This window comes from Drosophila kikkawai, chromosome 3R (assembly GCF_030179895.1).
Source record: "Drosophila kikkawai strain 14028-0561.14 chromosome 3R, DkikHiC1v2, whole genome shotgun sequence".
Lineage (NCBI taxonomy): Eukaryota > Metazoa > Arthropoda > Insecta > Diptera > Drosophilidae > Drosophila > Drosophila kikkawai.
The window spans coordinates 32,648,179-32,672,550 of record NC_091731.1 but is presented as its reverse complement, the minus strand read 5'-3'; the positions used below and the strand labels follow the sequence as shown (position 1 = coordinate 32,672,550).

General features: G+C 41.8%; 3 protein-coding genes across 7 annotated transcripts in view; 2 read left to right on the top strand and 1 right to left on the bottom strand.

Moving 5' to 3' along the window:
- The window catches only part of mesh (sushi domain containing 2 mesh), a 19,694-nt gene extending 5,030 nt beyond the window's left edge, over nt 1-14,664 (bottom strand). For all 3 annotated transcript variants that reach the window (XM_070286542.1, XM_017178571.2, XM_017178588.2), the window contains exons 1-9: nt 14,614-14,664; nt 13,729-14,235; nt 9,767-10,002; nt 9,508-9,695; nt 3,364-3,541; nt 3,101-3,238; nt 2,220-2,388; nt 1,564-2,158; nt 74-196 (exon numbers count right to left, since the gene is read on the bottom strand). In XM_070286542.1, coding sequence (XP_070142643.1) covers nt 74-196; nt 1,564-2,158; nt 2,220-2,388; nt 3,101-3,238; nt 3,364-3,541; nt 9,508-9,695; nt 9,767-10,002; nt 13,729-14,176 — 2,075 coding nt within the window. In that variant the 5' untranslated portion in view covers nt 14,177-14,235; nt 14,614-14,664. The remainder of the gene's footprint in view (nt 1-73; nt 197-1,563; nt 2,159-2,219; nt 2,389-3,100; nt 3,239-3,363; nt 3,542-9,507; nt 9,696-9,766; nt 10,003-13,728; nt 14,236-14,613) is intronic.
- LOC108083196 (probable 2-oxoadipate dehydrogenase complex component E1 homolog) lies at nt 9,909-24,372 on the top strand. 3 transcript variants are annotated; one of them, XM_070286543.1, is made up of 12 exons: nt 9,922-10,038; nt 19,103-19,220; nt 19,399-19,576; nt 19,814-20,033; nt 20,669-20,830; nt 21,238-21,311; nt 21,393-22,157; nt 22,214-22,631; nt 22,763-23,086; nt 23,595-23,783; nt 24,011-24,096; nt 24,191-24,372. In XM_070286543.1, coding segments are annotated over exons 1-12 (2,640 nt in total). In that variant the 5' UTR covers nt 9,922-10,037; the 3' UTR covers nt 24,296-24,372. The 3 variants fall into 3 exon arrangements, with proteins under 3 accessions (XP_070142645.1, XP_070142644.1, XP_017034392.1); XM_017178903.3 differs by lacking the exon at nt 9,922-10,038 and adding an exon at nt 16,120-16,327; XM_070286544.1 differs by lacking the exons at nt 19,103-19,220; nt 19,399-19,576 and having other exon boundaries at nt 9,909-10,038.
- bnk (bottleneck) lies at nt 11,776-12,757 on the top strand. Its single transcript, XM_017178599.3, has one exon. It carries the CDS (start codon nt 11,789-11,791, stop codon nt 12,740-12,742), a length of 954 nt encoding a protein of 317 aa, XP_017034088.3. The 5' UTR covers nt 11,776-11,788; the 3' UTR covers nt 12,743-12,757.

Sequence of the window (24,372 nt, the reverse complement as noted above, 5' to 3'; positions counted from 1 at the left end):
TCCAATTTCCCCTTCGCGTTTGGTTGCTTTTAATTAGCGCGGCAAATGCAAATGCATATTTGTTGAGTCTTACCTGAGGAATCGGTCGCTGCGAATCCAATTATCGCAGAGAGCTCGCGGCCAGCGTTTTCCATGCTGTCGCTCCCACTGGGGTGCCATATACCAGCCCAGCGGTATGGGGCGGGACCACAGGATTCTGCGAGGGAAATTGAAAACGAAAATGGTGAAAATGCATTGTGAAACTGTGAGCCAAAGATTCATTTCCATGGGTGACATTAATCATACGCCCCGGGTGCCATTCTTACAGGTGGCACAATGACAGCTAATAAACAAGGACCAAGGACTCCGCTTTTGACGAGCAACACGAATTCGCCATTAGACAATGCCTAGTTAGCACCGCTCACTGCTGCCATGGTGATATTTTTCATTAAGTTTTCACAATTACCCGGCCATCAAATGGAAATTAAATGTTGAAACAATGCTAACAATTTATTCCAGAGCCCACCCACGGCCACTTTGGGCCTGGCTAACGACACCCAAAGGTGCCATAAACCAAAAAAAAAAGGAGAAATGGTTTTATATTGCGTCTTCAGGGACACACTAAGAGAAATCTGTGGTGAGAGCCTTATGGTCATTTTTGGAGAATGAAAAAATCTTAATTCAAGCAATTTTTGATTTTAAAATTACATTCAAATGTGTTATTAAATGAATATTTATATATAAAATATTACAAATTGCTTTTAAAAATATTCAGATATAATTAAGATATTTTAAATCAAGTTTTTAAACATAAAATCTCTGTGCAAACCAGATTTCCTGCAAAGCCATCTCGCCAGCTACAATTTGTACATATCGGGGCAACAAATTTTTATGGGTCGGAAGATGATTCGGGGTTTAAGTGCTAAATAATTGCAGGACGTGAACGAAAAGGCTTAAATGCAAAAGCTGGCGGACAAAAATACTGGCGATTACCACTGGCCGAGGCCATTAAAAACACATTTCCATTATTGATTAGCTCTGAGAATGTCTCGCAATTACAGGCTGTCATAATAAGCAATCTTCGTTCCAGGCAGAGCAAATTGATTGAAGCCGAAGTGGATGAAGATGATAATGATGATGATGATGGAATCTGGTGGCCCATCTCTCTCTCTGGCAGATCCAAAGTGCATTTCAGCCCAGTCTCATTGTCATTGAAATTGCCCCAGCAAATTGAATAAAAACATGGGATAGACCGTCCATCAGAGCGGCAGGCACTCGACACTGAGCTGACACATTGAGACAACCGAGAACCAATTAAAACATAATAACAATGGAATCTGGAAGGGATTGAGGGCAGTGCAAGTTCAACCAACTGACTGAATAAATTATTTCCAATAAAGTTGGCTACTAAAGTTGTAAAAAGTTTGCTGAATTTTCTACTATTAATTAGTCTTCTAAGAAATATAAACCTATTTTAAATGAAATCAAAACATTATTATTCCTTTAATACAGCTGCCAAAAAGGGGGCTATTTCTTCTTTATTCTTAGCTTAAAAACAAATAAATATTAGTAATTTGTACTCACGGACTGATGGAAAGGCCAGAATACTGCTCGGGCTGAGTGAGATTGATCTGAAGGAAGCCGAACTGCATGTCACGGTTGATGTTGTTGCGGTTCAAATAATTCGAGGGCGTGATCACATAGCTGCCAGTATTCGAATAGCTAGCCTCGATCACATCAATATATTCCAGCTGAGGCTCGATCTTGGTCTCACGGTAACCCCACAGGGAGATCATCACATTGGCATTCAAGTTCGAGGTCATATTGTAACGATCCCAGGTGATGCGAATCTCGGCAGGATTCTTCTTGTGCACATCATCGGTGGCAAAGAAGATCTTCTCGGTGGCGGCGGCCGGAGTCTCCACAAAGTACTTGCCGCGCCACTTGAAACGCTGTGTGCCCACAGAGATCTGGAAGCGGATATAGCCCTCAGCCTTCAGGTATGGCTGCACGCAAATCACGCGATTCTTATCCACATAGGTTCCCAGCACGGATTCCGTATCAAAGTGGCAGGTTACTCGGATGTTGGGATCAAAGCAGGGTCCGGTGATATTTACCACCTGACCACCCAACATGTTGCCGGATTCGGGGGCAAAGGTCAAAGGTAAGAGAGCGGCATCTAATTAAATCGAAATAAATATTATAATTGAAATAGGAAACTGCTTATATGTTAAACCTACCGATATCCTTGTTGCATGAGCCTATTAGAATCTGCTCGTCCACGCGGAATATGTGACGACCCGGGAATCCGTTGGCCCATCCTCTAATGGCCAAGTCCCTAATTACCATGTTCTGACTGTAGGGCTTGTACTCGTAGGCCTGAGTGCCGTTGCCAGCATTGAAACCGACCTGAAAATGGGAGTAAATTTCATTCACTCATCAGTGACTGGGAATGGCATTTACGGGGAGCTTGGGTCAGGGCATTGCTGCAATTAAATACACATGCATGCGGATCTCTCTCACATTTAATTAACTGTTCACAAAGTTGGCAATTATGTTTGGGGGCTTAGGCAAAGTTTAAATTGTGCGTTTAATTACTGCAAGTGCCTGCAGGCTGAAGGGGACTCGCAAAATTAGTTGCAAACATAAAGCCATTTAAACAAACGATAATTGTAATTATGATAAGAGGTTCTTGAACTGATATCTCAAGGAATTTAAGGAAAATGTGCCTTTATGAAATACTTGTAAACAATTAAGAGCCTTGGACACAATATTTGTTATATGGTAGTTATGAATAAATATTTATCAAGTAGTTCCAAAACTTTATATTTATATTCAACCGCTAAAATTGGCCAGACTCCTAGTTTTTTTCTTGTAAATCCCTTTTTAGAAATCCTCTCCCACAAAAACTTCACTTTCTCTTTACTAATTCTTTTTGATTGTCCAACGAATCACCTAAGCAAACAGGACAGAACATCCTGGGGAAACCAAAAGGGGTAGCCCACCCTTCCCTCACAATCAGTTGGCAAAGTTTCCTACGGAGTCAACTGTTTAATTGAGTGCCAACCGACAAAATGGAAATAAACTAAAAAAAAGTAGAAAAAGTCCAAGGACCACTTACGAATGCAGGAACACCGCCAGCTCCCTGGGTCGTATCTCCTCCAGCTTCGGTGTGGGAAAGCCAGTTGAGAATGGCATAGTTGAAGATGATGTAGGTGTAGACCTCATCGGTGGCCAGGACCATTTGGAAAGTGTTTGTCTATAGAAAAATAATTTAAATGTTAATATAGAAGTTCAAGTTAAATCAAAAGTAGTTCTTGTTATTATAAAATCAGATTGCTTGTTAATTCGGTAATAAATCACAGGCCATAAATCTTAGCTTACCGTAAAGAGGGAGTTATCGATGCCGCCGGCAAAGGACACGTTCTTCCAGGTGGCGATCACCACGTGCTTGGGAATGAAGGTATCGGCGCCCACGACGCCCTGTCGGATATCCCACATGGTGCGCTCACGCACCTCCACGCCGAAACGGTCCGTGCGACCCATCAGATCACGTTCCACGCTGCAAGTAGGAATGGTTTCTGCGTCAGTTTCCGGCTCATGTGCGATAGGAAATTAAGGAGCAAGGAGTTGGCAAGGAGCTGAGAGCCAGGAGCATATGCAAAGCAAAATTCGGCTGGCGTCTGGCTGGATGATAAATGGATTCGATGTTCGGCATATAAATCAGAACGCAGGCGGGGGACAGAGATACTGATTTCTGCTCCTCCTCATTACGTTCTCGGCTGAGGCAAATTTTCATAAACATTTTATTTATTTTACGCTCTCGTGAGCACTTTCAAGTGTGTTTCTTAGGGAGCGATGGGGGATGGGGAGGGTATGGGAATCCGTATCGACGGCCGACACATTGGCGACGCCACTGCGGCAACGTGGCGTATGATTTATATGCTTTAATTATTCATTACGCATACGCCGCGAGCTCCCCGATCAGCCGCCGACTGAAGCACTTCAAACTGTTCCCATTCTCGCGCCCATACATTGCTTTAAGCCAGTTTCGGTTAAATTACAACCGAGCTCAATGGAAAATGCTTAGACAAAGCCATGCTCCCTGCCAGACAAATAAATCTTAAGCCGATTTACCGAAGGGGGAATTTTTTATTACCCAGCAGCCGCCTTTGATTTGGAGTTGGCTCACCGATCCAACTTAAGCGAGTTTTCATTGCCGGACAATTGCATTGGAATTGCTCGGACCACTCGGAGAGGTGGACAATTGAGGAGAGGATTGGCAAAGCTTTTCTGGACGGCATAAGAGGCTTAGCAAATGAAGCGTCCGGCTCAATATAAACATGTGCATGTGCGTGTCAAAGAAGCGAACTAAAAACTCACTACCCACCTAATGGGGGGGCATTTTGACAGAATTCTAAATGGAAATAAATAATGGAAATATTCAAATTGAATTTTAAATGAAATGGAGAAAAGGATTTTTGACCGAATTTAGTTGCAAATAAAACAATGCTGTTCGGTTTTTTACATTTTATGACAGGTGTTCTCGTATCAAACATTTATTGGTAAAATTACCAATGAACAGGTAATCGATATTGCAGCCCAGAAAGCAAAACCAAATAGAGAAATTATGTTTACTAATCAGTTAAATATTTTGTATACAATTTCAAAGCATTACTGGAATAAATAAAGAATTAAATTAAACTGATTTCACTTGTTTTAAATAAATTAAATCACTTTGTAATAAACTCGTTGAATTGCTCGTCTGCTTAACTGAACTAAAACTGATTACCACCAATTTTATATTACTAAAATTCAGCTAAATTAAATTCCAACTGATTGCAATATATTACTTTACCTTTATTGCGCTTAAATAAATAAGCCAATAAAAGCCCTAGCTACAGAGTATTCACTTGGGTAAACTAGGACATTCATTTGGAACTATAACAATTGGAAACGAAAAACTCGTTATGCTTCTACAGAATGTCTGTGTTTCGGGCAAACAAAGATGAATGTGTACCATTTTCTATTTGCATTTGACCGGTAACATTTTATTGATTTTGCTCTGGCATTTGTTCCAGCACACACACACCCTCACCCCCCCCCCCCCCCCCCACACACACACTGCTGAATGCAAACAAATATGAACAGCAAAGGCAGTGAAGTGGAGGCCATTTACCCCAACCATCCAACTATACATATATTTATTAACACTTGAACAATTCCATAATAAATACTCATAATGCAGCCATAATGATCCGACACATAAACGTGTGTACATGCATTAAATTTTCAATATTTGAGGGCTCATAAATTATAACTGGCAGCAGCTGGCAATGGAAATAAATTACAAAATTACACTTTCCTTCCTGAAAATGAAAAAAAAAACGTTTGCTGGAAATGTGCAAAAACCGCATGCCAGGGCCAAAAGAAGAAGATAACCGCACACACAGTCGCACACTGGCATAGTTTATCATCTGCTTGCCCTGAGCAAAAAACTTTAAAAGTCTGCAATTGACATTCGGTCTACAAAAAAAAAAGAAAAAAGAAATGGAAATTGTCACTCAGCCTAGAAATGCGCGCGCAGCAGCCAAAAACAGCCGCAGACTCGACAACTTTTACGTGTAAGTAAGCCAAAAAGCCACACACATTTATACAGGCACTGAGGGAAAATACTTTAGAGAAATTGATTTGTATTTTAGGAATTTTAGGGTATTTTAGAAACTATGTTGACAGAAGGTTTGTCATGAAATAATTAATAATAGTTCTCTTTTTAAAGTCAGCTTTTAAACAGTTTTATAAAATAGCTTAAATTTGTTGAAAACATTTTTGAAGTACATAAATATTGTCTTTAATAATGGTTTTTTCTCGGTGTAACCATAGAAAGAGTCACACAAAAAAAAGTAATAGAAAGTCGGAGGCTCACATATTTATATATGTAGCCAAGTCGAGCTCCCATTTTCCTCCTTCGCCTCCTTTTGAGTCCCCTAAAGCCCCCACGGTTTCCAGTTCTTGAACTGCGCCATTATGTACTTTATTGCATACATTCGGGCGCTGCCACAGTTTTGTCTGCATTTGTAGGTTAAAATGCCTTTTCGCCGCTTTTGCATGGAAGGCTTCGAGGCGCGACCCGCTCCCTGCCTTCCTTATCCTTTCCTTATCCTCCGTTTCAGCCAAGTCTCCGTCTCCGTCTCAGTCGCAGTCTCAGTCGCAGTCTCAGTCTTGGCCGTGTGGCCCAATTCCATCTCGGGTGTAAATGAAAGTGAAACAATGGCCGTACTTAAAGAAAATGGCGAAAATTGCATGTAAGCTGCAGAACCATCGCGCGGAAAGCGCTCTCTCGATCTCTTTTCCTCGCAAGCAAATGCAAACCAAGACTTGCAAATGGCCCCGCCAAGGACGAAGGACGAAAGGACGGGGCGCAGGTTCTTGTTATGATTGGCAAAAGGGAATAATGAAGCGGCATTATTATGGCGCCACGGTTATAAAGAATAAAGACTGTTGTTGGCAAAGAAACTTTTCGGTTAACTAAAAGGAACACTTTTCACTTCTTAGCTCTTGTTCTTAAAGCGTTTGTGTGTGTGTTTGAGAAAGTGCAGGAATAACTAAGGACACACAAACAAATAACACAGGCAAAATTGTTAAAGTTTCCGATAGTAGTAGTTTTTAAGAAATTTATAAATATTTTCATTGATTGCTAAGAGCATAAATTATTTTAATTATATTATTATACATATTTTACATATATTATCTTAAATTAAAATCGTTTTTTCCAGACAAAATATAATTAAATAAACGTTCCATCTGGGGAATTCTTCCTGCATTTTAATCAACAATTCCCTTTGACACCTTTGACCCATTGTTTGCTCCTGCCAAAAATGTTTTAATTGCGCAAAGGTTGGCCGGCAATTACAATTTCGTCTCCGGCTGCCCCCCTTGCCAAACAACAATTAAAAGCGCAACGCACATTTATACCAAAAGAAAATCATACAACACACACATTGCAGACAAAGTTTGAAGCGTTTAACACATGTCAGAAAATAACAAAAAAATATCCCGAAAAAAACCCTGGAACAAACCTGAACAAACGACACCCTTCGCTTGGCATTAAGTTTTTATTCGCTAAACGTTTGCGTGTGTAATTAAACGTACGCTCATAATGAATTTAATGCTCAAAGCGGACCACGGCCAACGTGGCGTATGCGCGACGCCCAGCACTTTAAGCTAATCCAGTGCTGAGCACTAAGTGTGAGCGTGTAATTAAATTGATGCGAAATAATTATATGCAGGGGCTGTCGATCGAGGTGAGAAGAGTGTGTGTGTGTGTGTGTGTGTGGAGGGGGAGGTAAGGGTGGTTTTCTGGGAGGTCCTGCCAAAGGGTGGGCAGCAATTTTACATCGCTCGCATTTCACAGTTCTCTGCTCTGCCTGGCTTCTTTATCTTTTGCACCATGCAAAGTTATTTAAATTAAATTCCAGTCACAGCTCCAGTCGCTGCCCACACTCCAGCACAGCCACACACAGGTGCAGTGAGGGAAAATATTTGTCTGTTTAAATTTATAAGCGAGATTCAAATATAAAGAAATATGTAAAAAAAAAAGTAAATGATTTCTTTTCTTGAAACATCTTATTGAAGTTTTAACTCATTTTCTTTTTGATTAATGGTTATAATTCTCCCAGTGTTCTCATCACAGTTTGGCTGAGCATTTCCCCTTGATGGCGCTATGCCCGAGTCAAAGACAATTAAATGTCACTGGGTGACCACGGACTCTGGGGGCTTTTTTTTGCCATTGAACGAGTTATGCGGAGCAAGTTTGACATATTGTTGGACTGTGCTAAAAACTATAAAACTATAAAAATTGCATTGAAGAGTACAAGCTTTTTTCCTGCTCCTTGTGCACTACGCAGGATGTTAATTGCTCCGTTGTGGCAATTTATCAGCCAGGCCAACGCAAAGTGATGACAACAAACTACAGACGAGGAAAGAGAGCAAAAACCGAATAGCAAAACATTTATCTTGCAATGCTTTAAAGCATTCATAAAGCTGTCAGATTGATTAAACCATTCAAAACCTTTTTTCCTACAAAATTCTGGCCTTTTTTTTTATTTGAATTCCCTCTGAATTTTTTGTGCAATTTCAGGGCATGCATACACATCCCTCAACTGTCTTGTCATTCTGTGTCACTTTGTCGTAATTTATGCTCTGTCTTTCAGTTTTCTCTTTCTTTTTTTCCTTGAAAGTCATGAAATTTGAGGCCACTAAAACCATGTAAATGTAACAGCCATAATTTATGCTCCAAATAGCGGAATCCACCACAAAACTAAGGGTTAACCACTAGGAAGCCAGTGATTTAAGATGGAACTTTCTGGCTTTAACTAATTAATGCATTTTTGAGTGGCTGCCTTTTTTTTGTGTCCGGGATTACAGAATTTGTAAAGGCTTTATTTTTTGATGCTGCGCTGCTGTTGCCTCTGGCAACTCACATAAATAGCCCACAAATAACTTTTAGCCCCTCCCGCTGGCATTCATTTGCATAATTAGCCATGGAAAGGCAGCAAAAAAAACAAAAATAGGAAACAGAAAAAAGAAAAGTCATGCTTGTATAAATTTAAACATTGTCCTCGGAAAGTGCAGGGCCAACTGAATATAATTAGAGACAAATTGGATAACAGAGAGTTATGCAGCAGTATGGAAATTCTTTACTAATTCATCAGCCGCAACGTTATTGTTACAGGTGCATTCCGGTTGAGCGGAATTTTATGCTATTTTCCTTGCCGTGAATCCTGAACAATGCAGCAGGACTATTGGACCATCAAATTTGCAATGAATTCACGCATCGACAGGGACATAGTGGGGAAGGAAATCCACTGCCAGCAGATAGTGCCGCAGGAACCGAAGAACATTATGGAGCAACACTGAACAGGTAGCCGTCATGCAAAAATAATGCGAAAATACGGGGCCATAAATGACAGTAACAAGCACCAAAACAATATCCATGACAAACAATGGTAAAGGTTTAACTTTCATGGTGGTGAATAATAATATACTCTTTTAAATATATTTATAATTTATAAAGAAGTATGAAAATTGATGTAGAATTTAAAATACTAGCAACTCTTGAATTAAAAGCTACTAAAGAAAATAAAATGATCTAAAAAACGCTGCCTTAAAGTAAAACAACCAAATTCCCCGCTTAATAAATCATACCCTTTAGAAACCCATATGCATAAAATGCAGCCTGAAAATGGAGCAACCGGAAATGGAGAGTGGAGAGTATACAAAACACACACATGCCAGCGGCTAACTGGCTATTTTGTGTTAGTTTTCAGTCGCACGTAGAACGAATATATAAACGTATAAATACTTTTGCCTGGCGCGTGCTCGGTGCTGATTTTGAATATGCAAATGCCACGAGGAACAAGGCAAATAAATATGGTTAGCAAATAAATGCAAATGGGGGCAGTGGTGGCGAATTTGTAGATAGAGATGTCATGAGTGCCATGATTCAGGGATATATGTTTGACTCACCGGAAGTATACACCGGGCGTGCGCTGGTCAATATCGGAGGGATAGATGCGGCCAACACGGCACTTGCTGAAGAAGATGCCCATGAAGGAGGGATCCCGCTTAGCAGGCCAGTCCTTGATCGGGAAAACCAGGGGATAAGTGAGATACTCAGGCGGATCAGAGAACTCCAAGTAGCCGTTGAGGGAGAGCTGTTTGAAAAGAGAAGCTATTTAAGTAAGGTATCTTACAACTTTAAACTTAAATTGTATAGAAAACTCACCCTCGTGTAGTTGAAACGGAATCCGTAGAATGGCAGCTGGAAGTTAAGATTCTTGTGGAGCTGTGTCATCGAGGCATGAATATCAAACTGGTAGTCAGCGCGTCCTCCGTACATGTCCTTGTCGAAGTACCAGTACATAAAGGTCTGTCGGAGCTCAGCAAGACGGGCGGCAGTAATGGTATATCCTCCGGCAGCCGTCGAAGGAGTTGAGGGCGGAGCAACATTGTTATTGGGATCTACGGAGGAAAGAGGAGCCGAAGACAAATAGCTTAGTAAGGAGAACTCTGGCCTATCATTATAATTTTACACCTAATCCCGGAAGATTACTTTTTCAATTCCACAATATTATCCAGCCAGCACTGGCTAAAGGCGGAGGCATAAAGTGAAAAGAAAACTTTGCAAAGCTTCGTCGGAGGCTCTTTTGCATTTTCTGCATTTTCTGGCTGCAACTTGGCTAACATCCCTAGCCGCTTTCACGTTCCGGGCACTTGGCCATTAAAGGTCACAGTTAATATTCATTTCTGTCCTGCCTTTCTGGCTCCCACCCACCCTCTTCTAATTTCTTTTTACCGCTGTTGCTGCTGCTGCTGCTGGTCTCTTAAAGCAATTTAAGCTGATTAAGTGCAAAGCTGACGGTTCCCAATGGACACTCCTGCTGCAACAGGAGCCCGGACAGTGGCAGTGGCAGTGGATCCGCTTAAGGATATTGCTCCTGACGCTGACCAGAAACTTAAATTGCTGGCGAAGTTTTTGTGGAGGAACTCTGGCAAGGATTTCCAAATATTTCTGACATCTCCTTGGAGAGAGCTGAGGTTGCACCCAGAATTGTAAAGAAAATGTACAGCAATTTCCAAGGCAAATTGTTGTGTAATGCTCTTAAAGTTTTAGTTTACACCATAATAACAGCAAAGAAATTAAGGGAAATTAGTAGGGAATAATTTTATTGAAAACTATATTAAATATTACAATTTGTTTTAGATTTTACAAGAAACCGTTCTTCTTTGTATACAAAATAGATTTATTTAAACTTGACTTCATTACCTAATCGATTAATCAATCAAGTCCTAATAACAGCATACGAAAATTTAAAAATTATATAACAAAAAACATTCTCTTATTCCCTCTTCTTTATTTTTTATTCTCTTCCCTATACTTTAAACCCTTCTTTAAATTTTCACGTTTAATTTCACTTTAATTTTCTGCTATTTAAACCTCAAGCTTCAGTAATAACTCCCGTCCATTAATTATGATATTCAATTAAGACCCTGTGGCACCTTTTTTTCTCCCTTGTGCATAGTAATTTCGACCTTCTATTGCAATTTGCATTGAATAAGTGCAATTTGCAAATGTATCCTGCATTTATAATTTCTCTTTTCACCCCTTTTCACACTTCCCTCTCTACTTTGTGCTATCCTGGTCTGTTTTGCCATCTGTCAATTGCCGAGTGTCGAGTGAATTATTGGCCATTAATTGCATTGATTTTGATTGTAATGAGCCAGCTAATGAAACGTCAACAGAGCGGAGCGTAGAGATGGGACCATAAAACCAGATCATTTTGCGGGGTCCGCATTTTTCTCGAACGCCGAGAGAACATCTGTCGCGTTTTTAAGCTATTTATGAATTAATGCCCCCGAACAGGACGAGAGCGTAAATCGTAAATCTTCCGCTAATCCTTTTTGTGAGATCCTCATAAAAGTGCGCGGATTAGCAGCGGAGCAGTGAGTGTCTTTTTCGTGAAAATTAGTGCGCGGAAAACACGCAAAATTCGCGTGCTCGGGTTGCGCTTCCCGGGAAATCTGGCCTCTTGCCATTTTCCTTTTTTATCTTTATGACAGAGAGCTTCGCTCAGGTAGTTTTCCTGGAATCAGGCCCCAGACGAGTCAAGTTGAGCCGCGGCAGCTGTCGGGATTTAGCTGGGACTCCAGGTAGGACTTGCTTCAGGAGCAGGTAGTCCCAAGAAGAGACACTATATAAGTTCGGGTTTCCATGCCACTTCATCGCAGTCTGAAAACAGCATTCAACATGAGCATCAGCACATTCAACTTTCAGTTCTACAACTACAAACTGAATCCCGCCTCTCCTGGCTTTGGCAGTGCCATGGCACTGGGCACCGGCTCTGGTCCTGGCTCTGGCTCCACTTCCCGCACATCGACCAACTCCAACTCCTTCATCAGCGAACTGGAAATGGACATTGACGAGGACATGTCCGCCCCATCGGTCACTTCCACGCCGAAACCGCGTTTCACCAGCCAACTTTCCCTGGAGTTGACCAAAAATCAGAATGGGGAAGGCATTCCGGCCCTGCGACCCAAATTGCATACGGCACAGAAGCGCTGGTCCATGGAGTTGCGGGAAAAGGTTCTGGAAATGTCCAAACGGAACAATGCTTCCGATGTGGAGCAGGACAAACCGCAAGCCGCAGTGCAGCAGGAGGAAGTTCAACAACAGCAGCATCAGCAACTGCATCATGAGCAACAACACTTGCAAGAGGAAACGGCCGCAGCTGCTGTCGCCCCCACTGTCAGCGACAAAATCAACTTCTTCAACAAACTGACCAACACCTTTGAGTCCTCCGGCAATACCAACTCAAATCGAAATCGCTTCATATCGTTGTTGCGTTCCAGTCGCCCCCAGGTGGCTGCCACCACCGGTAGCAATAGCTCCCTTAGCTCCCTCAGCTCCCAGGCGACCACCACACAAATGGTGCCGCCACCCAAGCCCAAACGTTTGGGTGCATCTGCTCCGATTCCCTCTCCATTTGCCACGCCCACGGGTGTGGGCAAGGGTGGCAGTCATCGCAAGTGCACGCTGCGCCGCAAGCCATCGATGGACAAGTCACGGGCCACCATTTCGCGGCAAAACTCGAGCGCAACTGTGCGGCCCCAGCATCACACCATCATGGAGGACCTAAGTTTGGTGGTTCCTGTACGAATGCGCATCGCCGAGTACGAGCAACGCATCTCGATGAGTGCGTAAGGGATCAGGCAGCAAGGGCCAATGGACCCCAACGACCCCGAGGCGGTTTACAGTGCAAATTGTGCGTTCCTAAGGACAAGCGGAGCGTAAATCCTACTTCTAAGTTAGCCTAAGCTTTTAAAGACATTTCAAATATACAATATCTGAAGCAACATTAAGTTTTTTACTGGGCAAACAAATTTGGAAAACGGGATTAATATATATATATTTTGGGTTCTAAATGAAATTACTGTACTCCTGATGACACATTTCAAATTGTGAATCATTTACAAAAATGTAAGGTCTTGATTGTATATTAAATCTGATCCTTAAACAAAATTACCAATGCATTTTTCAGCTAAATTTAGACACTGATTCATCACCGGATATACTAAGAATCCACGGCATAACATCTATCCTAGCCCAACCCTTTTGAATCACATAATATCAAACGAACAAAGAGCTCTGACTAATATAGGAAAAAATCCAATTCCCTTGCCGAATAGCCAATATTTCAGTTCTGAACGAATGATAAAACGAGTTGCTTTTGCAATTGCCAGCGGAGGTTGTAAACTGAATCACGCAAGTCCATGTACTCCAAATGCTCTCTTATGTCCACAGAGATATGGGATATGTACGGCTCTATGTATATATACATGCATACATAACATATATAGACCCCTGCACCACGCACTTGTTTTGTTTGCCGAGCAAAAGGTGGAGCAGAAAACAAGGGAATCGTTAGCTTTTTAATGCCTCAACCCGGGCATTATCTTATCGGAGCCAAACAGAGAGAGGGAAAACTGGCAAAAGAGAACTTACAACACCTGCCCGGTTGGGTGGGTGAGTGAGCCAGCGAACAGGTTATCGAGCAAATATTGGTAACTAAACCGAGCTGAAGCCAACTGAGCTTGCTGCCCTGATAAGATAGCCCATTCAGCGGGCAACGCGGCGTATGAGTAATAGACTATGTTAACTGAATCAGCGCAGGGACACTGAATACTCACCCCAATTGTAGCCACTGTTGTCCACGTCGTACAGCTCGCCCAGGTAGTCATTCGGCATGACCAGAGCTCCGGACATGGCCTGTGGCTTCAAACCGGCCACAGTCAGGACGTCATCCGTACCACGGCTGTCGACATGCACCACGGGTATCATTCTCTGGCCACCCGTACCGACATTCTTGGCAGGCTTTTGGGTGGTCAGCACTGATGGTTTTGGGGTGGGGCTCGGATTCACCACTACCACCTTCTTGGGATCGGGTGTAGCCTTTGGAACATCCACAAATTCAGCCTGGGGCTTGGCTTTCGGCTGTACCTTTGGCTGCTCCACGGGCACTGCGTTCACAATCTGATCCTCAAATTCCAGCTCCTCCCCGGAGAAGTTTTCGTTGGCCAGGACATAGGCCATAAAGCCGCAGGCCAGCGCACAAACCACAAACAGTTTGAAGCGCATTTTCACTCGCTTTCGTTAGCACTTATAGTAATTCGTAATTCGTTTTTTTCGTTTCACTGCTAAAAGAAAAATTGAAGATGTATTTTAAGGAATTTTCACTTATCTCGAGGAAGAAAATAAATTAACTTTATAAATAAGCTTTAAATTAAAATAATTTTGGGATATTTCACTTAGTTTTTCCTTGAGTTTCTTCACAGTTTTTCACTTTTAGATATGATAAGAAAGTGGCTCCTTCTCGAAATTTCTTTAATATCTTTGAAGTTGTATACTTTTAATATGAAATATCATCAGTTTTCACTATATATCTTTGATGTATCCCAGTTTTTCTTGCTTTTTTCCAATAATTTTCACTTGATGACATCATCAGTTCGGAGGCCATGGGCTTATCAGCCTTCTTATCACTTTGTCACCAATTTTGGTATTTATTTCCCAATTACCAGGCAGAAAAACACGTTCGTTGCAGCGAGCCGCTCAGCTAAGACTAAAACTGAACTGATCGGGGCGTTGCCAAAACTCTGTTCACCTGTCGCCGTCTAGTCGATTGTGAAACGTTTCCTTATCGGCCAGATAAAGTTAACCATATCTAATCATTGGACCTCCACGCACTGATAACGCATTCCTTGCGGCGTTTCCCTCGCTTTTTCTCTCTCATTTTTGTGCTCTAGATTGTGCAAGTTGGCCAAAGTTACCAATTTATTTGTTTACTCCAGTATTCGGGATATACATATACGAGTAGAGTGGCGGGGAGGAACTGCTCTCTGTTGACTGTGGACACTCGGCGATTTTTGTGATTCATTTTCATTCCAGTTAATCATCGGCGTTTGTCATGACGCGGCCATTTTGTGGAAAATTGAATGGGCCGTAATACAGAGCCTGTATATGCTTGTACTCTTACAGATTACACTTCCGCTATAATTATAGACAATGACCCATTACCGCCCATCATACGGCATTTCCGCTGCAGCTCAAGTTTTATGAATGGCCGACGACATCGAAAGGCCTACGGATTGATTTCATTAGGCCATGAAAGTGTCATGGCCTTCATTAATGAAGAAATAAACAAGGGAACGAGTATAAGGGTAACTCGGGTAATGGAAAGCATAAAATAAATACATTTTCTGGGGGATATTCAAATCCTTAACCCGGCTAAGGAACTTTCTTAAAGCACATTATTTCTGGTAACCAAAGCGAATGAATGGAATTTAAATGATATCTTCCAGGTTTCATTTTATATTTATAATCCAAGAAAATATTTACTTTACTTTTAGTATTTATAAAGTTAATTTAATTTTTGTAACAGAAATGTTTGTCAAGTTAAATTGGCTAACCTTTTCTCGGCTTTACATGATTTTGTTGATAACTTGTAAACAAGGATAAAGCCTAATAAATTAATCAAAATATATTTGGTCAGCAATATTCTACTAAATCTAGAGGTATATATTTAAATTTAAAAATGATATAGTTAACTTAAGCTTAATTTAATTTCAAAAGACTTCATACATTTTTAGACTCTTGAGTCATTCTAGTTGAAGAATTCACCTCGCTTTTTTAACTCTCCGACAAAAAAAAAAACCATCATCAATTAGTGGCCAGCGAACCTGCTGCATTATCAGCTTTAGTTTCTGATAAGAAACGGTTTCGAAATTCCAACTAGGGCCATGTTTTGGTGTCATTATCATTTGCTACATGTGTATAACAATATCAACTTAACAGAACCCAAACGCGCGCTGTTCATTAACAGATTAGACCTTATACCCAGATGAGCCCTAAAATAGGCCATGAAAAATTGGAACATGAGAGATACCAAAGAGAGAAATATTTGTGTATATTTTTTTATACTCTCTTCGGCTCTCTTGATGAGCTTATCATTATTCGGAACACTTGAGGGGGTCCGGGACTCCAAACAAAATTATATAGATTTCAGTTCTGGGTCGAACGGCGACGGCAACAGTGATCGCGCGTATATCCGCGTCTTCGTTTTTTATCAGGTGATCCGGCAGATTTCCGCACTATTTCCATTGATCAGCATGCTGCGTTACTTTGCGAGTTCTGAATTGCAAATCGCAAGACTGCCACGCCCACTCTCGCGATACTATCACAGCGAGAAGGGTGTTTGGGGATATAAACCGAGTCCACGGCGCGAATTTCAAGGTATAGCCACAGGTTTCTAATTCCTAATCCCAAAGTGTTGCCAAGACTTCAATTATAAAAAAAAAAAGTCCTCATCCGTCGAGATAACCATCGCATCGATAAGAAATGTGTACCAAGATCAAAAACAGCTAAATGAGCAGTGGAAATGTACTACGAACAAAAAGAAATCCACAGGAGTTTTCTGTATAGTGAGCAGTGTCTGTGTTGTGACCCCTTGACCCCTCCCTAATTTTCAAGCCGGCTGTTTATCACTGTTCTGTGTGACCCAAGCAGCTGACCATCAACAAATGCCACAACAACTTCATGAAACAACAATCCAAACAAAAGATCAAAAACAAATTGCTGCGGCTAAACTCAAAAACCAAAAGCAAAAGTCAAACTCAAACACAAACTCAATCCCGGGGCGTTTTATGTGATTTCAGTCTGCACTTCGAACATGTTCAAGCCAACCTGCTGGATCTGTTTTGTATAGTTATACCCTTTATAAGGAGGGGTATATTAGGAAATTGTGTGGGTTTTTGAGAGCCGTAAATATTATTAATATAATTTGCAAATAAATTTATTTATATATTTAATATATTCAGAAATACAAATACTTCAAACAATATATAATAATATATTTATATTTTAATTTGGTTTAGATCTATTAAGTATTTAAATAATAAATGCAAATTACCTCCACTTGAGAATCATCATATTTTTGGCACAGATACTAGTTTATAAAGAATTTAAAAATATATTTAAATCCCAAATAATCTGTATATATATTACCAATATAACCAACTCATTGTTTATGCCAACATTTTGGTAACTTTCAAAGAAATACAACTTCTGCTAGCTGGTGGAATATTTTTTATGGTCTTAATGTTGCCTTCTTTCCTGTTACCTGGCCGTACTAATCTTTGGTTTTTAGCTTATCACATGTTCTCCCACCGACAAATCTGATAAACTTGAAATATATGGTGCAGTCTAGTGCTAGTAGGGGTTTATATTTAGAGCTAAGAGATTGCGAGAGACCCCCCATGGTTTGTTTAGGAAACTGCACTAATTAAGCAAAGACAGACCAAAAGAGATATTCCACACGAAAACTCACAACGGGGAGCCTGCCGAAAAGCTTGACAAAATATCAAAGTCCGGCGAACAATAGACCGAAAAGCGGAGACTCCTTTGTGCTCGTCCAGCATCCTCAGTTGCGTACACAATTGAGGGCTTATCGACACCGTGGCCAGCAGTCCATTGAAAGCAGTGTCAGTGGACACCAGTCAAGTCGGGTAGTCAGCCGGGAGCCTTTAACAGAGGCAAAGAGGAGCCTTCAAAGGTTTGGGTTTTTGCTGCTGGAACGGTCGCTATATGACATCAGCAATAAGAGTCACTTTCCACTGAAAATTGAGTTGAGAAAAGCTAACAGGAAAATAGAAGAAATAGAATTGGATGGTGTATTAATCTGAAAATTAAATGTATTAATATTAAAGTTCTCTCTTTCCAAGCAAGCATAGATATACAAATTATTTATTTTTAACCTTGAGAAACTCGTTAACAGTTAAATTTTAAGCTTTAAGCTGTGAAAAATAATATTTCGGGACACAAAAATAATTATAAAATTATATTAATTTATTTTACTCCTATTAAAATTTAATTATCCCTTTAAAATATAAATTTCCCTGAATGTAGTCTGATTAAATTCACATGACAGCCCCCTTGGGAGGATACAGGGGCTGCCATGCTGCTGTGCTCACCGACTTGTTTGCCTTGCTTCCCTCGCCTGCATCTCGGCGAGGGCAACCATTATCCTTTGGCAAAGGACGCGCCGCTGTGCTCCAATAATATTTACACGCCCAAGTTGAAATGTTGTCGCCGCAAATACAATTCATCATTCCTGTCCTGTCCAGGGCGACCTTACACTTTAACATTAAATTGATTTATCACCGAAAATGTTGCCGAGAAATTGCATAAATTTTTGAGGAAACTCAATTTTAATGCGGGTCCAAAACTGGCAACTGCCAAATGTTAATGCCAACTGCCAGCTGCTGGAGATTCTGTGACCCGTGGCCTGTCCCACGGATTTTCCAGGGGGTTTACTTTGGTAATCGAGTGATATGCGTCATCGCATATAAATCCTCTAAGCAGGATAACACTTTAGCACGTAAACACCTAAGCAGCAAACGAGTTGTCAATGGCTCAACCAGAGAATGAAATGGTCGAAAAAAATAACCAATAAAAACAACCATTGCCATTTCTCATATGGAACACAAATCCGGTATTTGTTTGGCCAAAAACAAACTTTGAATACTCTTTTTTTAAGCATATTTTTATTTTATGTTGATTTTTAAATGAGTTTTGCTATCATAGCGACACCGAAAAAATGCATTTCCAAATAAATAACTATTTAAATTACTGCAATATTTGACTTTGCCTAAAGTAAGTCGCTCAGAATTAATAAAGAAATTAAAAATATAATTTACCTTTAACCTTTGAAAGCTTTCGATTACCCGCTAGCATTTCCCAATGCGTATGAATATCGAATCTCAAATATTTGCGGGGCAAATAGCATTCGAAAGTGCATATACCTCGCAGCTAGTCCATCAAAATGAAGCGGAGCGTAAAAAGCAAAGAATAAATATCATAAAAGTAAAAGGCCAATAAATTCAAAAGGCCGCACACTGTGGCAGAGGCAATAGCAATGGCCGTGGCAATGGGAGATGCACGTGAATCCTTTTTTAAATAATTTATAACGTGAGTCGAAATTTATATTGTTTACGCATGTGTTCGTTCCAGTGGCCGAGGATGTGCGGGCGTCGAGGAACTCGCAGGGCAATGTCTATCGTTTTGTGGAGGCCTTTCGCCAGCACGGGCACAAATTGGCGACCGTAAATCCCATCAGCATCAGGGCGAGGTAGGCGGAGTCCTGGGGAGTCTGGCCAGGCCTGGACCTCCAGAAATCATGCCGGCAAATGTCATATTTTATTCTCCCTTCTTGCCCTCTTTTTTTGTTGTTGTAATGTCACCCACCCGATGTCCTGGCTGCGTGTATTTGTCCTGTGAATTTTCGTGGGCGTGTTTTGGCCGGACAGCCAGGAGGAGCTGCAGGAATTAAGTCCCGCATTTTATGGACTGCAGACACAAGACTCGGTGCGCACCGCTGGCCTCTTAAGTGGTCCGCAGGTGGCCCAGGACGTCGCCCAGCTGGAGCAGCTGCTCAAGGACATTTACTGCGGCCGCTCAACCAGCGCCGAGTTCTCCTATGTCGAGGTAAGTGGCCCGCTCTCTAGACACTCGGAAAATGTGAAAACACTTAGGAGGATTGAGTATTTGAAAAAAATCATAGATCAGGAAATATGTTCTATGTTAATATCTCTTATTAAGTATTCAAATTTAAAACTAGAAATCTTTCTTAAATGGTTCTAATTTAATGAACAATTTTCTCCAAGTGTTCCCCGCTCTCATAAACATACTACTAATGTTGATCCCGCTGCCTTATTTTCACAGGACATCGAGGAGCGCGAATGGCTGGCCAGGAACTTTGAAACGCTGGACCAGCAGCAGCTGCAGAACGCCGAGCGCTGCGAAATCGCCGAGCTGTTAATTAAGTCGCAGGCCTGGGACAATTTCATGGCTCTCAAGTTTCCCACTGTCAAGCGGTACGGGGGCGAGGGCGCCGAGTCCATGCTGGCCTTCTTCTGGCAGCTGCTACGCGACAGCGTCCAAGGTGAGGACCTGAAAATATTTCATTCCCATTTCTCTCACATTCGCATAAAAATTTTGGCAATTTAAATTAACATGCAGGTCGGCTCTTTAGGTGTTTAGATAGCTTTAGGGTAATATAAAATGTATTTAAAATAATCACAAGCGTGGCATAAAATTCGGCGTCAAGCAACAATAAAACTTAAAGTTAATTAGGAATTTTTAAATGCGTTTGTTGAGTCCGTTTAGAGTTGTTAATGTCTTGTCCTTTATATAAAAGTTAAGTAGTTTTATACAATATTTTTCCCAATCCTTGCCGTGATTGTTGCTCCTCCAATACGATTAGCATTTCCCAAAATCGCAGACCCATTTCAAGCCGCCAAACTTTATCTCCTCTTTACTTGATAGAGATAACAGTGCTTTGTTTGATTTCCGCCTTGGGGATAAACGTGAACCGACAATCGTGTCACGTTGTCACACCTGAACAGGTGCCCCCTTCACGAGCTCTCACATATCACGGCACGCTTACTTAACCCTAATCTGCTTTGCCCCCAAAAACTTTTCTCCCTCGCATGCAATCCCGATTAAAACAACGGAAACATCCATGGAAATAACGGCGACAACGACAACAACGACAAAAATCGTCCAACGGAATGACAGCGAACATCGAGCACGTGGTCCTGGCGATGCCCCACCGAGGACGCACCCCGCTGCAGGCCGCCCTGCTCAACATGCGGCCGGCGAAAGTTTTCCGCAAACTCAGCGGCGCATCCGAGTTTCCCGAAGACATCGAGGCCATGTCCGACGTCATAAGTCATTTCCGTAAGTGAAACTTTTCCGGCAAATTTCGTAGGAGGTTTTTTTTTTGTGAGCTTTATAGGGTACCTAAAGGAAGGGATCATAATCTTGTATCCCTTGCTACATTTCCTGAATATATTTTATAGTTAGTGTCAGTTATAATAACATTATCTAAGATTAAAGTTTTTCTGAACATTTTGATACTTTTAATATAATAGTTCTTATGATTACATTTTATTTATTATTTTAATAATTAAAAAATAAATTTAATGTCGCAAAAAGACTTTAAGTAATGGATAATATCCAGTCGAGCAAATCTTTCAAGCCCTCTCTTTGTGAGTGGCAATAATGGAGAATGAAAGTAGGTTTGCTAGCCTAAGCACACATGGCGTATGCTTAATTTAATCAAACCTAAACCGAATCGCACACAGATGTTTCCGAGCAGCTGCAGGTGCTGGGCAAGAGCCTGAACTTCAGCATGGTGCGCAATCCCTCGCATCTGGAGGTAAGCCGACACACGCCAAACTTTGAAATTTGATTCCCGATTTTATCTTCCGGATCCTTTGTCCTCCGTTCGCTCTCTCAGGCTGCCAATCCCGTGGCCATGGGCAAGGCGCGTTCCAAGCAACAGACGCGAGGCGAGGGAGGGTTTGGAAACAGCGACACTCAGCCCTTTGGCCAACATGTACTCAACGTAATCCTGCATGGAGATGCGGCCTTCGCCGGGCAGGGTATTAACCAGGAGTGCCTGAATATGGCCTATGTGCCGCACTTTGAAGTGGGCGGCAGCCTACACTTGATTGTCAACAACCAGGTGGGATTCACCACGCCCGGAGATCGCGGGCGATCCACGGCCTACACCTCCGACTTGGCCAAGTCCATCCAAGCGCCGGTATTCCATGTAAATGGGGATGATCCCGAGGCTCTGGCCCGAATCACAAACCTGGCATTCCGGTATCAGAGGGTGTTCCGCAAGGACATCTTCATCGATCTCAACTGCTTCCGTCGCTGGGGCCACAACGAGTTGGACGATCCCACTTTCACAAACCCGCTGGTCTATAAGATCGTGCATCAAAGAGAATCGGTGCCGGATTTGTATGCCAAGCAGCTGGCCAAGGAGCAGGTTCTCTCTGAGTCACAGGCCAAGGAAATGAGGGATAACTATATGAAGTATCTGGGCGAGGAGTTGGCCTTGGCTCCCACCTATCAGCCGCCGCCCTCGTATTTTGAGAAGCAGTGGAAGGATCTTCAGCTGGCCCCGTCCAAGGAACTAACCTACTGGGATACGGGTCTTGATTACTCCTTGTTGCATTACATAGGACAACAAAGTGTGGCCTTCCCTGAGGACTTTGTAAGTTGTCATTTAGATCATTAATTAGATAACAAAAGTAAATCAAGTTTTTTTAGAACATCCATCCTCACCTGCTGAAAACCCATGTAACAGCTCGCTTGAAGAAGCTGGAGAACGGTGCCAAGATTGATTGGGCCACGGCCGAGGCCCTGGCCATCGGAAGTCTGATGTATCAGGGACACAATGTCCGCATCAGTGGTGAGGATGTGGGCAGGGGAACCTTCTCCCATCGCCATGCCATGCTGGTGGATCAGCAGACCAACGAGATGTTTGTCCCACTCAACAGCATGGCAGGTGGAAATGGCGGCAAACTAGAACTGGCACATAGTATTCTATCGGAGGAGGCGGTGCTGGGATTCGAGTATGGAATGGCTATTGATAATCCCAATAACCTGATCATCTGGGAGGCACAGTTCGGGGACTTTGCCAATGGAGCCCAAATCATTATCGATACGTTTATTGTGTCGGGAGAGAGTGAGTAACTTTTTAATTGTGGATATAGATCTTGATTGTATAAAAATATAAAACTACAAAGATATTTTGTTAGTAACTTGATACGTACCTATTAGTTTTTCCTTTATAATCAAGAGCATATTTTTCCTTAGCCAAATGGATGGAGTCAAATGCCCTGGTGATGCTGCTTCCCCATGGATACGATGGTGCTGCCTCGGAACACAGCTCCTGTCGCATCGAGCGCTTCCTGCAACTGTGCGACTCCAAGGAGACCGCTGCAGATGGCGATTCCGTCAACGTGCACATCGTTAACCCCACTACGCCCGCCCAGTACTACCATGTCCTGCGTCGCCAGCTGGCAAGAAACTTCAGGAAGCCACTGGTAGTGGTGGCCCCGAAGACGTTGCTCCGTCTCCCGGCTGCAACGTCCACACACGAAGACTTCCAACCGGGCACGCTTTTCCACAATGTTTTGGGTGAGTAAAATGTTATATATATGGTTTTAATCCTTACAGGAAATGGGTATAGCATTTTGAAGTAACAACTATTAAATTAATCTTATTTTCATTATATTTTCTGCTTCTTTTAAGCTCTCGTTGTTTAATTATTCTCTTGTTTTATTCTTAACATCGCTTAGAAGTACTTAGATAGTAAAATTACTACCTGCTTGTCCGTCAGTTATTCTGACACGTGTCTGGTCCCTTAACACCTGTCAGAATTGTGTCAGTTAAACTGAATTAAATAAATTATTTGAAAATTGAGGAAGGATAATAGTTTGAGAGAGGGATAAGGTTGCTAGACATTAAAATTTATCTACACTTTGTACAAGTTTAAGACGTCTTTTTTATGTTTTGGGTTATATCTTCTAGACTATTAAAAAAAACTATAAAGTTTAATGTCAAAGTTAAAGCTACTACTTTGCTACTATTAAAGTGCTATATATTTTGTTTTCTTAATCAACTTATTCCTACTTTCCTCTAAAAGGCGACACCACCGTGAAGGCAGAGCAGGTGAAAAAGGTCATCCTGTGCAGCGGCAAGCACTACTACAATCTGGCGGAGGAGCGCGAGAAGCGGCAGGCCTATGATACGGCCATCCTGCGCCTGGAGTCCCTCTGTCCATTCCCCCTCCAGGAGCTGAAGGCCCAGTTGGCCCAGTATGGCAACGTGCAATGTGAGTTCATGTCGTAAACTTTGCCCACAAAGTTGGCCACTACTGCTTTACTCCATCGTTACCCTTTACACTGAAAATAATATTATTCCAAAGACAAAAATATAAATTCCATTCGTACACAATGGTTTTAAATTAGTTTCTTTTATGTTAAACTATTACTATATTGTATGTTCTTTTTATTTAATTTAATTTTATTTTTAATATTTAATATTTTTATTTCTGTGCAGCTTTTGTTTGGAGCCAGGAAGAGCATCGCAATATGAGCGCCTGGACTTTTGTGCGGCCACGTTTTGAAAATTTAATTGGCCAACAGGTAAAAAGTCTGCCACAGAAAGAGCTCTAGACACTTTCCACTTACCCCAACCGCTTTTCCGCCATTCTGATTTCCCGCTTTTCCTCCAAAACAGCTCCACTACTGCGGCCGCTGCGAGGCACCCACACCCGCCACCGGAATCGGAAAAGTGCATAAACGGGAAGTTGATGAGATTGTTGCTGCCCCATTTGAACTTTAGTGCGCCGCCCACGTCCACCTTCCCCCCTCCAGCCATATATCACAAAGTACTTTAGCTCAATAAAACTGCCAAAAATA

What these genes read in the sequence shown, in the direction of transcription:
- bnk (XM_017178599.3), top strand. Translation starts at nt 11,789, where the DNA reads ATGAGCATCAGCACATTCAACTTTCAGTTCTACAACTACAAACTGAAT.
- LOC108083196 (XM_017178903.3), top strand. Translation starts at nt 16,204, where the DNA reads ATGCTGCGTTACTTTGCGAGTTCTGAATTGCAAATCGCAAGACTGCCA. An exon ending in CCCATCAGCATCAGGGCGAG is followed by an intron (nt 19,221 to 19,398) that starts GTAGGCGGAGTC and finishes TTGGCCGGACAG; the next exon opens with CCAGGAGGAGCTGCAGGAAT. An exon ending in TGGCCTTCCCTGAGGACTTT is followed by an intron (nt 22,158 to 22,213) that starts GTAAGTTGTCAT and finishes AAGTTTTTTTAG; the next exon opens with AACATCCATCCTCACCTGCT.